Source organism: Alternaria arborescens, assembly GCF_004154835.1.
Source record: "Alternaria arborescens strain FERA 675 chromosome Unknown contig_40, whole genome shotgun sequence".
In the NCBI taxonomy this organism is placed as follows: domain Eukaryota; kingdom Fungi; phylum Ascomycota; class Dothideomycetes; order Pleosporales; family Pleosporaceae; genus Alternaria; species Alternaria arborescens.
In genome coordinates, this window is record NW_021167895.1 from 107,696 (window position 1) to 121,533 (window position 13,838).

Consider the following 13,838-nt stretch of genomic DNA (forward strand, 5'->3'; position numbering starts at 1 on the left):
GTCGCAAACATGATGCTTCACTCACTTCTAGCAGTACTTGTCTCTCTAACCTCCTGGACACCGCCGGTATCCGCCTCGCTCAGGATAACAGCTAACCACCATTCCTTCGGTGGTGTCAACTACCCACAACTCCAATTCTTCGCCCCCCAACACCGCGATGACAGCATCCGTGAAATCGTCAAAAGCGGCGCGCGAGTAATCCGCCCATTCATCCGTCCAGATGCCCAACACCCGGACCCAGAAGGCGAGCTAGGGGGCTTCGACAAATCTCTCTTGGACCAATTCGACGACACACTAGCCGCCATCCACCATCTGTCAAAGGGGCAGGTTAAAGTCATCATCGCACCCCATGACGCACATGCGCTTCGTGGCTCAAATGACGTTCCTTGTGATGCCTACTGTCAGAAACTCGACGGTGCCTTTTTGGATTTTTACAGCAGCGAAGAGTACCGCAATCTCTACAAAACACGCCTCGAAGTCTTCTTCAAACACTACCCTTCCAGGAACTTTGATGGGCGGCCCTGGGGCTCCCTCTCTGAAGTCATCTTGGGTGTTGATCTGCAGAACCAGCCATTTTCTGGCATCAGCCCGATACCGTCCGGCGAATCCTGGCTGTGTGATATGGCCTCGTATCTGAAATTTAGCATCGGACTTGATAGTGCCGGTATTGCGGTTATCAGTGGTGGGGTCTCTGGACCACAAAGTGTGGATGGGAACGAGAATTTCCCAGACAGCGTCTTCGACTGCAAGGCTATTGACGTCATTGGCATCCATGGGTATTTTGACAAGACGGCGGAGAGAACGGCGGGGACGCCGTGGGCGGAGATGTTCTTACCGGGGGACACGCTGACAGGGAGGGCAATGGGCAAAGGGAAGAAAGGAAAAGAGGGCAAATTATTGTTGGTGGAGGAATGGACGTATGTGCACAACTCCGACTTTGGCTTGTTCTACAAGAAAGAAGCGGTTTTTGATCAGGGGAATGCGCTGAATTATCGGGGAATTCCTTGGGTACGTGGCCCAATTTTCTTACTGACGACCGCCTTTTCAAGAAGAAAAACATGCATCGTGATGCTAACGAAAAGGAATTCTAGATATACTCTCACCTAACCACCCTTTCCGAGGGAAAGACCTCGCGTATCAACCCCATCCATCCCACCTACACCACCTGGACCGCCCTCACGGACGTCCTCAAACGCTCGGTAACAGCCCGTAGTAATTTCAACTGGACTAAGTACCTCTCCCCACCCGTTTCCATCATCCCGCCTTCTGCCGACGAAAAAACAGCGCAGCACCTCCAAGCCATGCTCACAGGCTCCAACAATCAAGAATGGAAACTGCAGCCCCTGGGTCTTTCCAACGTCTCAAGCGTAGTCTTGAACCCTTACATCATCGAGCAGAGCGATTGCACCTTCGGCTGTCTCGGCCACTTGTGCGACGCAGCGGATTCATGCTCACCGGACCTTTTGTGCAAGAACAGTGTGTGTCAGCCGTATTCCGAGACACAGCCTGGTAGAGTGGGGCAGCGGTGCAATAGCAAAGCAGTTTGCCAATCGCATCTGAGGTGTGATGAGAAGCAAGGCACGTGTCAAGCGTGTTCTGCGCGTAGCACGATACAACCAGCGAGAGAGAAACGCAAAAGGACAATCGAGGGCGACGAGATTGAGATACAGCGGGGACTGGTGCAGCCAAATGACCCAAACGGGTCGTGCTACACAGACTCTCTAGAGCATCTTTTCCACATTACCCGCCTCCTCGAGTCTACAACCACAAGCGCCACCACTTCATCCTCCCCCTCCTCGCCCTCTCTAAACACATGCCTTTCACCATCCCACCATGCCTCCCCGTGTACATCGCCACTGCACTGTTCAGCCGACGAATACTGCTCCTGGGGCTCCTGCGTCCCCTGTCTATCCACAGACACGTGTCTCGGCGCCCCGTGTCGGAGCAACAATGTATGTAAAACAAGGTATTGCAACGACTACGGCCGGTGTGACTATGTTCCCGACGCGTCGAAGAAGAAGAGTAGTGGACCGGGGGGTGCGAGGGGAAAACGGTGAGTAGTTTGCCAAACCCCCCTCACCTTCTTTTTCAACTTAGAACCGGGTTATCGTTTTTTTTTCCCCAAAAGACAATAAAAGGATAGCATAAGGTCGAGATGAAAATGGGGACTGGACTGGCAATGCGTAATCATTTCAACGGCTAATGATACGTAGGAATTCGAGGATCGCTGGCGTGCCAAAGGGACATGAACGCGGACCGGCGAGAGTGAGGGATGAGGCAATGAGGATCAATATACCAAAAGAGAAGGTTGCTGAGACTGGGGGCCCTGCTGCTACTGCTACAGCATAACGTTAGTATTGCTGTGGGAAGACTTTGACATTTGAACGTGTGTGTGTGTGTGTGTGTGTGTGTCTGTGTAAGCATCATCAAGACAGAGAGAGAGAGAGACGTCCACCACCGGTCCCCACTTACACAACAACTTGCATTGTAGACAAGTAGATTTGGTTATAAAGTATGAAACAAGAAGATTATCTACTTTGGTTGGGGTATCGTAGCCTCCATAACTCCGTTTTGTGTATGTAGCAGGTTACCTGCTCCAAATCCTCCTTCCTCCTTGGTGTCAGATGATTCGATACGACGGAATTGTCTTCGTAACTCGTAGATGCATGCACAGTATGATGATACTGCCATGAGCCGTGCCGTCACCTAGCATCGAGCGAGAAAACATGCACCGCCTCCACCCCATCATGGCCAATTACTCTCGTCGTAATTCGTGAATGTGCATGCACAACATGTTTCTTACGTAACGGACCATCTCCTCAGAACTCTTTGACCTCGAACGCGATGTTGGTTCGAGTCTCTCACTCAAGGACACATCACCTCGCAACCACTTGCACGTATTAGCCAATCACCCCCCGATATCTCTCATTCCCCTCAATCAAGCCTTCCAAAAAGTTGGCAGCCTCGACAAGAATCTGGCTCTTACTCAACCCCCCACCCCTCACGGCAGGCACAACCTCATTCAAGTCCTTGTACCCCTGCTTAATCAGATCCCTTCGCTTCTGCTCCGACAAGATGTGATTATTGCGTTTCTGTTCTTCAGTCAAGTTCTCGCGATGAGTCTTTTGCGTCGTAGTGGCAGGTGCCCGCTTCTTCTTGTTGTTCGTGTTGTTATTGATGCTGGTGTCGTCGGCCATGGTCGCCATTTTCCGCGCCTTGCCGTTCCGCACGGCTTTTTTGGGCGTGACGTTGCTATTCCGTGCTTGGCTCTTTTTCCGCTTCTTCGCTGGGTGGTCAGAGGATTCATCTTCGGATGTTGCTTCGTCCGATCGTTCGTCATCGTCGTCGCCGCCACCGCGCTGTCCCAGTTTGTATGCAGTAGGAGTCGTGGTCGGCCCTTGGATACCTGCGACGGCTCGTAGTATGTGATGTGAAGTCTCCTCGAGATCTTGTATCGACGCCCTTGCCGCACTCTCTTCGCTCGGATGACCGTTCGGCCCCGAGTAGCCGGATGGGCTGCCGAAGGAGTTGTCTGTGCCAAAGGCGTATGACCTCTTCAAGTCCAGCTTCTGCAGCGGCGGACCGAATTCAGCTTGGTGTTGTTGCAGTGCTTTGCTCGATGACCATTGCGGCGCAAAGTGGGCATCCATGGCTGGCGTGCTGTGGTTGGGAACTAGAGCGCCCAAGCGTTCGTGTAAGAGCCCATGCTGCGGACCCAAGGGCAGAGTGCCGGCATTCAGATCGTGGACAGGATTTGTGGGGAAGGTGTTGGACGTGCTCGGCAAGTCATGGAAGCTGTGCGAGCGGCCGTTGGCATAGGATGGCTGTGCCTGGTTGAAGAGAGCCGTGGCTGCCTGGAGCTCATCTTCGGTATTGCCCAGAAAGTTTGCATGTCGGTATTGTTGGTCTTGGTGGAAGCTGTTCTGGGGACGGGCTTGGTCTGGTATGGTGCTAGTCACTCGATGTACTGTCGGCGGGGCTATAAAGTCCTCCCAGTTGTTGTAGTCGTGGGCGCTCGCTTTGGCGTCGAGGGCGGGTGGTAGTTGGTGCGAGTCGAGCGAGTCGAAGGGGTTGGTCAGAGAGAAGAAGTTGTCGAGCTGCTGGTTCTCCATGTCGCTGAGAATGGACTGGCCATTGTTGTCGTATTGCGAGGGGGGGTTGTCGAAGAAGTCGTTTGTGAAGGTGTCTGCTCGGTCAGCCAGTGACATGTGATTAGTAGCAGTGCAACGTACAGCCAAATGGCGGCGGGTCTTTGTCGTTCATGGCGGGACGTGGGAGGCCTCTGGCCGTAGCACCCGCGAGTCCCGCGAACGACTGATGCGACAACGCCTCCAGCTTGAGTCGTTGCTGTGGTGGTGAATAAGGCCGAGCGACAGGCGACCGTCTACCGTGTGTCGGCTTGGCCGGGCCCAGGAGTGGCTGGATCGAGACTGGCGACCGGGCTCTCGAGTGCTTATGCGTCTAGAAGCGTCGAGATTGGTGTTGTGCAAAGCTGTTGGGAGAGTCGCGCGCGATATGACGTGAGGAACGAGCATTCGCAAAGGGCCGCTTGTTGCGCAGCCGGCTTCAAATACGCCGTGTCGATGAGCAGTCGCATTCCCGGAAGGCGCCGACCATGAAGCCAGGTGATGTAGGCAGGAGTGAGAGACTCGGGTGAGAGAATTCAAGTGGTTGCATGCGTCTTGTTGCGCGTGAGAAGTTCACCTTCACATGCCAGCGGATCTCTTGCGCCCACCTGCCCACTAGCGCCGAACGGCTCGCTTGCTCCTTCCCTGCCACCCATCTGCCAAGTCCTCCGAGATGACATGCATTCACTCTCCACATCTCGGAATGCGTTCCTGGCCTACTCTGTATTGGCAGGCACGCATTCGAGTCTAAACAGCCTTCAACTTCTCATGTAACAAGGCCCTCTACACGCATGCTCTTCCATGTTCATTCTGCTCCTCTTCATCTCGGACAAACCTTCTCACCGTCTCTCCGCGATCCGAGTGCGCCTAAAGGCCAAGAAGGGCAGCTCCTCCGTAAGTATTTTGACTGGCGCCCATTAGTTTGCTGCGGTCCGAAATGCTGCAGTGGCGTCAAACGACTTTCTTCTCCTTGGCCGAACCTACCGTAGTTCCCGTCCGATCACCTCTAGGTTTGGCTATCCCAGGGGTCAATCTGGGGAAATCATGGCTGTTTCTACAACCTATCCCCTTGCATCCCACAGCCTAGAGTCATGGACAACAGCGTCTCCGATTTGACCCGTAACTTCTCCTCACCCTACATCGATGCAGTGATCGTCTTGTTCTCTGCCTCGGCTGCCTCGCAGCATCGATCTACAGTGGTCATATCGGAGAGCCCGAGGCTCGTACGACACTAGACTTGCTTCGGTTTCGGAAGAGCAGCTGTTCTCCCCATACTTTGTCGGTGGTTATGCATTCTTCTCATATTCTCCAGCTCGATTGTTGTCTTACGTCAAGGTTGAAGCCTTGCTCACGCGACAGTAATTTAGACCCAACGTCCCGACTTCACCACTGGCGTTCAGCTTACCAGCCAGGCATTGCCTTGGGATTCTTAAGGGTATGAATAATCGCGGTTCTTGCATCTGACCGCTCAGTATTCCTAACTCGTCGGTATGCAAGGTGCACACCATATTCGCCTACTAAAAGAAGCAAACCATGCTTTCAGGATGTGTCAAAAACCTTGAGCAGCAACAAACATCCAGCGTCCTCTCTAGTACTAGCTTTATACTAGCTTTACCTTCATATGCGTCGAACCGAACGCATTCCCCTAGGCACAGGTTGCTGCTATAACGTGTAAGCTGGCATGCATGGACAGCCAATCTACATCACCTCCGCCTAGCCCGATCGGGTCCATGGCGCGAATTCGCCATAAATTTACCAAGTTTGAACCAAGCCAGCACCAAGATACACAGCCATCACCAAGATACTTGTGCAAAGCAGACTTTACGATACGACCGAACATAACCGAAATAGGCTGCTGTGCTAACCTGCTCATGATGCCTCGCAACATAAGTATGACGCCGCGCCCGCGACAATGACCGCGATCTCTCCACTCTCTGCTCCCTACTGAATCGAAAGTCATCAACCCGCCTTACTTTCAGCGAGCAACCATGGACTGCTACACTTTCATCGTCATTCTCTTGGTTCTGTTCACATTGGCATTATGTCTTTGCTTGAACCCATTACCGCCCCAACGATGATGGTAATTTTCGCCCTCATCTTCATCCTCTCAAAAACCACAACCAAACGACATGGCCTGAGAACACATCACTCTCAAATTTATTTTGGAAATTCATGTGTATGGTATCGAGAAATACCCGACGACGATAGCGAAAGTGCAGTACATGATCAGGCCTGCCATCCACAGAATCCTACGTTAAGCCCATTCGAGTCAAAAGCGCGAGTCCCACTCACAAACCCACGTACCAACTTTCGATACTGCGTACTTGCGCAGCAGACCTGTGGGGCCGACGATCGATGATGGTCTACAACGCAAGAGGACGGACTAGACTCTGAGCAGTCAGTTGAACTGCTCCCAAAGAAACTGGAGCTATTCTCGGCCTCACCAACGGCCTCCAGAGGTTTCCCCAAAAACACGATTCTGTTGCTCGTAGTGCGCTGCTGGCAATGGCGGTATTATGCGACAAGGTTTTGGCCCTATAGTGCTTAATGGTGCAACAAAAGAATCCCATACGTGCTGCTCTTCAAGCTCCTCTCGCAATGCAGCCACCTGCTCTTTCGACGCGCTAGGAGCTAATTGATCAACATGTCGCCGTCTTAGTGTATGCATCCCAGTCTGTTTCTCAGAAGTATAATAGAAGCGCTCGTAAATTGAGCAGACCTGAACTGCTGGTAGCAATAGAGCTTGATCTAATCGCGGCCCCGTAAACATGGCTAGGAACGCCCGTAAGCTTACGGAGCCAGTGCCTATAGACTTTCTCTCTCGTTGGCCACTCAGCACCACGGCAATCTTTGTCTCGCGATCTGGAGAGCTGTCATATGCAGTAATGTCGCCCTTTTGGTCTAGACATGTATGTAGAAGACGGATGACAGTTTGGGTTAGGTGATCGAAGGTGAAACGGAGCTCCACTGCCATATCAACAGAATCTGTGCAGCGAAAGACGTATCCCGGCACGAAAACGATCAGATGGAACCGAACGATGAAACCCCATGTCGGACTGGCTATAGCATGATATGAGCCACTCCATCCGTGAAGTAAACTCTTTTGGTGCGTCAGCTCAATGGCGACCTTGATAATGTCTTGCGCATTAGACCATGACATAGGGCTGATACGAAGGGGACTGTCGAACCACAAGAAAGCATTTCCAGATGGCCGAACTTCAGACATACTCAATGTATTGGCGACAGTATCCGTAACAGTTTCTCCAGGAATCGAAGTCCAAGTTTCGCCAACTTCGCTGCTGATGATCGTGAAATTTGTGCGATTCCTATAGGCCCGGTATGCGGCAGCTACCCAAAGGACCAACATGATGCTAAAAGATACCCACCATGGGTTTCCTCTCAAGCCAAGATAAAAAACTACGAATGAGGCGATAAGAACAAGAGTGCATATCGTCGTTCTCAAGTGCCTCGATTTTAATTCTGTTGGGACGGCCTTGGATGAAGCGGCAGCGACCAGTGCTTCAAGATTATCAGATTCAATCGCAGTCCAGCGGCTGTGTGAAGAGTTGCTAATTGTCCATCGAGAACCCTTCGCAAGTTCCCCTAACGTGAAAGACTCGAGAACAACGTTTTGCAAGAGCACAGACAACAGCGCCATAGTGCCGAGGAAGATGCCTGCGTATCCGATGATGCCCATTACGAGGGCTTGTTCGCCGGATACCGGATTATTGTTACTGATGTAGCCCGCTATCTGGATACTGACAATTGTAATACCCAAGGCACCCCCGGCGACGACATCCAAGAGCTTACTAGTCCAGTGTCCTTTCGTACGAAGCGTGGCTGCAGGAGAGATACCGGTCAGGCGGAAGGATATCGTGGTATCGCCTACAACAGTCCCTTTGAGACTTTCAAGATCCTCTGGCTTACTGCTTGAGTTGAGAGTTTCTATAAGTGCAGCACCATCGGCAAGCGACATTTCCTGCACATTGCGCAAGACAACAATAGTTTCGTAGTCCAATGCCTTCGATAGTCTGGAACATCTTCGTTGTATAGAGAGGAGGGAAGTAAGAGCCGGCGCCGCTGCTTGCGGTGTGACTGCACGATAGTGGCAGCAGAAGAATGCGGTCTCTTTGACCTGGCCAGGCTCAATCTCGATCTTGCCGTCGACATACACTGGAGTAGTTTCCAGCACACTGACGGGAGTTATTTCCACCATTGCTTCACAGCGTCTTTCTGACTCTCGCCCAATCAAACGACGAAGGTAGAGCGGGCCAGAGATGCGGATTGTGCTGATAAGTATGGACAGAATACCAACAGGAGCCACGGAGAGGTTGAATATCTGCTCTGATGATGTCATCGATCGGAGGTATTCCTTCGCGTGGCGTTCCCCCACAAGAGCCATCAATGGTGCTATGTTTGCCACTACTGTCGCCCACAGATCTGAAGAGCTTACTATAGCGGTAGCTACCGGCTCTGGTGAAATGATGCCGCCTGTAGGATACCCTGAAGTGAGTGAAAACATCATGAACACCGTGATTGGGCCGATGTAGGTCATTATGAGCGGCTTGACCGGAAGGTGCGCTAAGAAACGGGCGTCGTGGGCTGTGGATAATAGCGTTTGAGGTCAAGATATTCAATACATGATCATGGCAAGCGTAGTACATATCCCAGAAAAAGAAACCCAGTTCATTGAGTGGTATTTAGACAAGACTAGCGTTGGCTGGTTGGTACTATTCCCGACATGATTGGACTTCGATTCCGGTGAAGGGTACGTTGATAAGCCTGACCTTGGTATCCGGTGAACGTTGTCTGTTACATGGTCGATCCTTAACCGGTGAGCTTTCCGCTTAGTTTCTTGTGATAAGGATGTAAGCATTCAGCAAGATAAGCGATCAAGCCACTCAGCTTACCGGTCATCGATTGACAAGGCTGAAGGAACATGACCAATCCGGTTGCTTAATACACAGCTAGTTTCTATCTAGGCTAGACCGGAGATTAGGCAAGGCATACCTAGGCAGTACACGTATCGCAGACTCAGGTACGAACAATTGCTATCGGCCTATGCCTAAGTGCTTTGTATGTTCGACACGGTACATAGGCAACCGGGGTAAGACATGAGTATCTCAAAAGTTCCTGTTCTATTTCTCTTCCATGCCTTCACACGAAAATAGCGAGGTGCTCATTCGTGCTGTTCAGTATCGTCACGTCATCTTCTTAATATCCTTCATTACTCTGCTTTTCATTCACAATTGGGTCAATCCGGAGAATTTCAATATTCATTTGGTCGATGATGTTGGAATCTATACGCAGACAATATTCTTCCTACTTATATTCGTGCCTGGGCGGATACTAGGATGGTATAGCATGGGCTGCGCTATGCTGCCACTCGGAATGCGAAGTCTCAGTTGTCGAGAACAGACACGAGATTTCAAACGCTTTATACTATGTTATGTTACCAAAGGCGAAAACACCGAAGTAAGAAAAGGGATATCCGTGCGTAACAGGACTAACGTGTAGTAGGCCATGCGCCGCAGCGTTGAAGCACTGCCCATCCTCAGCCTTATAGACCGCCGCTTAGAAGTCCATATCGTCACAGAAGCAAAGTCGCTCTCTGCTGTGCAGCACCTCGAGCAATCTGCAATAGTCCATGGGGTCCCGACAGACTTCGTAACAAGGAGAGCCAAGTACAAAGCAAGGGCGTTGGAATGGTTCAGGAAAACCCAAAACTTTTCAAACCAAGATTGGATTCTGCACCTCGACGAGGAGACCTGTCTCGACGAACACGCAATACGTTCGGCCATCGATGCTGTCGAGAGAGATTCTACCATGCACGTTGCCCAGGGGATAATCTTGTACAACGCACATAATTATTGGGCTCACAAAATTGTTGCATATGCTGACGTCAACCGCGTTCTAGATGACTTTGGTCGTTATCAGTTCCAGTTCAACTATTGTCGACGTCCCGTCTTTGGCATGCATGGCTCATTCGCACTGATCAATGGCGAGGTGGAGAACACGGTGACATGGGAGACTGACTGCCTGACGGAGGACTATTGGTTTGCGCTTCAGGTAAGCAGAAATATTTAGACTGTTTCACTGCCGCTGAATCGAATCAGGCAGCAAAGCGAGGCTATGAATTTGGCTGGATACCTGCCTTCGCTCGGGAACAATCGCCTTGCAGCCTTTGGGATTACTGGCAGCAACGGCGACGGTGGGCTGCAGGCATCTGGCAGATGAGGGATACGGCAGCCAGTGCGCTTGTTCTTCTCTGGTCGTGGCAGACTCTAGATCTCTTGGTGTAAGTCAATGCATCGTGCAGGAAGCGCAAGTTCCATTTCTAACGTATAACTGACTCGAGACAGTTGGCTATTAATCTTGCTACCGTCAGGGGTGAACATCCCACGTTGGCTTTGGCGAGTCTATTGTTTTGATAGCAGTGTATCTCTGGCGTCGATGGGTCTCTCGCTTGCTTTCCAGGACTTCGATGCAAGAAGACAGATGAAGGTCGTGGAGTTCATTCTGCACGTCCTACTCCTGCCAGTTGTCCTTCCCTTTGTGAGTCTACTGGAGTCAATAACGATTGTTTCAATCTTTGTTTGGCCTGTCGAACAGTGGTTCCACGTAGTGAAAAAGTGAAAAGCCAAGCAGAAAGGTGAAACCAAGAAATCTAGATCGATTTCCCCGATGAGTAAAGAACTATTTGGTCAGGATAATAGAATGCAAGGATTACGGATAAGCTGTTGAATCCGGCGAGCCAATATCATGTGAGACTTTGACACCTTTCCTTTCGTGTGTGAACATGCCACTTGATGCATTCCGGTCAGTGAATACCGGTCAAGACTGACTGTGGCGTTGCATACTGCATATGCAGACCGCCATTAACACACCAACAATATACTTAGGTACTGTTGAACATTTATATGCTCCATCAAGGACCTCGCCGTCGTCCGCCTGCTAGAAACCTCTAGACAAGAGTAACCAATGTCGAAGCACGATTTTCCGCAAATAGTGTGGCAAATATGGCTCACTACGCCCAATGGACCCGATGCAGCTACCGTCAAGGACGAACATAAACACCTGATACAGACTTGGACAGAGTTTAATCCCCACTGGACTCACATCATGATTGATGAAGAATACGCCAACGATCTCATCGCCGAGCACTTTACTGCGTACCCTCAGATACGGCGAGTTTTCGATAGGCTCCAGATCCCCATCTTCAAAGCCGATTTGCTGCGGTTGCTCGTTTTGTACGTTCATGGAGGTCTTTACAGCGACCTCGACACAGAGTGCATCCGTCCGGTAGAATCTTGGGATCTTGAAGAGCTATCCAATTCCACTGAGCTTGTGGTTGGACTCGAATACGACAACTTCGATAAGGTAGAACGTCAAGGTTGGTCTGACGACATCCAGATTGCAACATGGACCATCATGGCACGAGCAAAGAGCAAAAGGTTACTTGAAACTCTTCTATTGATGATAGAATTGGTATCACACACTATGGACGTCTACGTCATGGCTGAGCAGTTGTTCGGAGAGAAGGACGATGATGTCCTGGATACAATAGGACCGCGAGGGTTCACGCGAGCGCTGTTGAAGGTTGTGAGTAAATCAGAAGGCTACCAGGTAGCGCATGCTCAGCTCTCGATGCTTGATGTGCCTAAGAACTTCGGTGGGGTTCGGTTCCTCCCAGTAACTGCTTTTGCGTGCGAACAGCCGCACTCGAGAAGCGGTCGATGGAACGACCCTGCAGTGCTTGTTACACACCATTACCATCACAGCTGGAAGAAAAACGTCGTACATGCGTCATGTCAACATGGTCGGTGTAAGTCTTAGAGACTCGACAGTCCCAATCTGAAAAGTATATGGCCGAACCAACATCTCGATTGGACATTTTCTCCAATCTTACGACGTCTCTTCTGTCTTGAGCCAGTATAGTCGCGATATTGGGACAGTACTCCTGCCTGGAAAGGACCCAATTCTTTGACTGGAGCTAGCTGGTCCTTTGATTGCTACTGGCGTGATGGTGTTGATCGGCAATGGTGGCTTTTCGGTAGCCACAGTGATTTGTGTGTCAGGCGGACTAGTTGGATGCTGGGTGGGTCTTGTAGATGCCGTGGCTGAGTAGGCCCTCCTCTTACGAAGCTGAGTCCTTGTCGTAATGGCGGTGAACCCTGATTATATCACTTCGTGGTTGATATAGGTTGTTTGGTAGAAGCTCGTGAGCTTCAAACAGCCTCCACCCACCTCATCCAAAGGGTAACAATAGCAAGGTCGCGCCAATACCCGCGGCAATAACCATACCCGGCACCGCTCCAAACATCTTGCCCGACCCCGCTGACGGAAGCGGCGCCCCCTTCAACTCCATACCCGTTGGCCTTGCTACCACGTCCGCCGCATCAAAATACGCATACTTGACCCTCTCCCCATCCTGCAAGTTCTCATTCGTAAGCACACTCGCCTCGTTTGGAAAGTCCATGATGGGGACACTCGGATAAAAGCCTTCATTCTTGATAATGTACTGCGCCAACGCATACAAGGCGTAATTCTCCGCGTTGTTGGCCGCGTCGTAGCTCATCTGCGTGGAGAGAATTGCGAGGAGTTTGGAGCGCGTGGCGCCGTATGCGTACTTGAGCGTCTGGAAGTCGGTCGGGGTTTCGGGCTGTTCGTTGAGGACGCCGGCGAGGACGGACGTGTTCATTGCGCCTTGGGAGGTGACGAGGAGCCATTCGCTGGTCGAGTTGGGAGGTGCGGGGACGGGGCGCTCGACGACTGCGGTGCCGATGGAAGAGAAGTGCATGACCATGCGTGCCCAGAGGGAGGCGCGGTTGTAGTACTCCATCAGACGATCCTTTTCCATCTGGTTGTCGGCTTTCTTGTTTATGCGGCCGGTGAGGGAATCCATGCGGAAGTAGTCCCGGCAGAAGACGATGTGAGGTTCGTTGCCGATGTTGTAGGCTGCGTGGTCGCCTTCGCGCTTGTTTCCTTTGTCGCAGAGCTTCATGGGATCGTCGCAGCGTATGTGGATGTCCGAGTTTACGGCCCCAATTCCTCCTTCTAGGACGCCGTAGTTTGCCGCTCGCTGGAGGTTCGTGGCTATCATGTCCGTGTAGTTGGCCGTTATCGAGGGGCTGAAAAACTCTCGTGCAGGCTGCGATGTAGGATCGAAGGGCGTTGCAGCGGCGAATAGACTTGTCATCTCCGAGAAGCCGTCGCGAATGTCTTCGATGTCGGAGAAGTCACAGCCCTCGCCGCCAGTGAGAGCGGTTGCATAGGTAGGCCTGCCAGCGCCTTTGTCGTCGCCAATAACGCCATCTGGGCTTGCGTATGCGCGTGTCACGAGGGCGGCGACGAGTATGGGAGGGAGACGTAAGAGTGTGTGGAGCGTGAGCATGTCGACGAAGCCGCCGGGGACAGTTCGGTCGATCGAAATGTTAACGCGAGATGTTGGGAATTGCAAGCATGGAGGCCGTGCCGATCTTTCTCGAAGCTGGAGGGAGATGGTGTTCCTGTGGCAGTGGACCGGGGCGTTCGTCACACGCGAACTGGGCGAAACGGGGGTGTAGAAGCTTCAAGGATAGCCGCACAAGAGGCCGTGACGTTGGATAGGAAAAGTAAAGCGCATGAAGGAGCGCCGGCCGCCGGCACGCATTGCGAGGCTGGCCCCTAGCTTTCCGACCGTGCTTAGACGCGCTGTAACGGTTAGATCTT

The 13,838-nt window shown here is 51.7% G+C and overlaps 6 protein-coding genes across 6 annotated transcripts; 3 read left to right on the plus strand and 3 right to left on the minus strand.

Annotated features, from left to right (window-relative positions):
- Positions 1–9: 9 nt before the first annotated feature.
- Positions 10–1,560, plus strand: AA0111_g10855 (hypothetical protein; the record flags this gene model as incomplete). The annotated part of the gene is made up of 3 exons (XM_028644654.1): positions 10–1,008; positions 1,092–1,429; positions 1,506–1,560. 3 exons carry the CDS (start codon positions 10–12, stop codon positions 1,558–1,560), a joined length of 1,392 nt encoding a protein of 463 aa, XP_028501560.1.
- A 1,340-nt stretch (positions 1,561–2,900) lies between these two features.
- On the minus strand, positions 2,901–4,263 carry AA0111_g10856 (hypothetical protein; the record flags this gene model as incomplete). The annotated part of the gene is made up of 2 exons (XM_028644655.1): positions 2,901–4,186; positions 4,233–4,263. The coding sequence occupies 2 exons, from the start codon at positions 4,261–4,263 to the stop codon at positions 2,901–2,903; spliced, it is 1,317 nt and encodes a 438-aa protein (XP_028501567.1).
- A 2,304-nt stretch (positions 4,264–6,567) lies between these two features.
- AA0111_g10857 (hypothetical protein) lies at positions 6,568–8,682 on the minus strand (the record flags this gene model as incomplete). Its single annotated transcript, XM_028644656.1, has 1 exon — positions 6,568–8,682. One exon carries the CDS (start codon positions 8,680–8,682, stop codon positions 6,568–6,570), a length of 2,115 nt encoding a protein of 704 aa, XP_028501562.1.
- An 836-nt stretch (positions 8,683–9,518) lies between these two features.
- Positions 9,519–10,429, plus strand: AA0111_g10858 (hypothetical protein; the record flags this gene model as incomplete). The annotated part of the gene is made up of 3 exons (XM_028644657.1): positions 9,519–9,602; positions 9,648–10,196; positions 10,244–10,429. The coding sequence occupies 3 exons, from the start codon at positions 9,519–9,521 to the stop codon at positions 10,427–10,429; spliced, it is 819 nt and encodes a 272-aa protein (XP_028501535.1).
- A 679-nt stretch (positions 10,430–11,108) lies between these two features.
- On the plus strand, positions 11,109–11,963 carry AA0111_g10859 (hypothetical protein; the record flags this gene model as incomplete). The annotated part of the gene is made up of 1 exon (XM_028644658.1): positions 11,109–11,963. The coding sequence occupies one exon, from the start codon at positions 11,109–11,111 to the stop codon at positions 11,961–11,963; it is 855 nt and encodes a 284-aa protein (XP_028501534.1).
- A 412-nt stretch (positions 11,964–12,375) lies between these two features.
- AA0111_g10860 (hypothetical protein) lies at positions 12,376–13,521 on the minus strand (the record flags this gene model as incomplete). The annotated part of the gene is made up of 1 exon (XM_028644660.1): positions 12,376–13,521. One exon carries the CDS (start codon positions 13,519–13,521, stop codon positions 12,376–12,378), a length of 1,146 nt encoding a protein of 381 aa, XP_028501586.1.
- Positions 13,522–13,838: the final 317 nt, after the last annotated feature.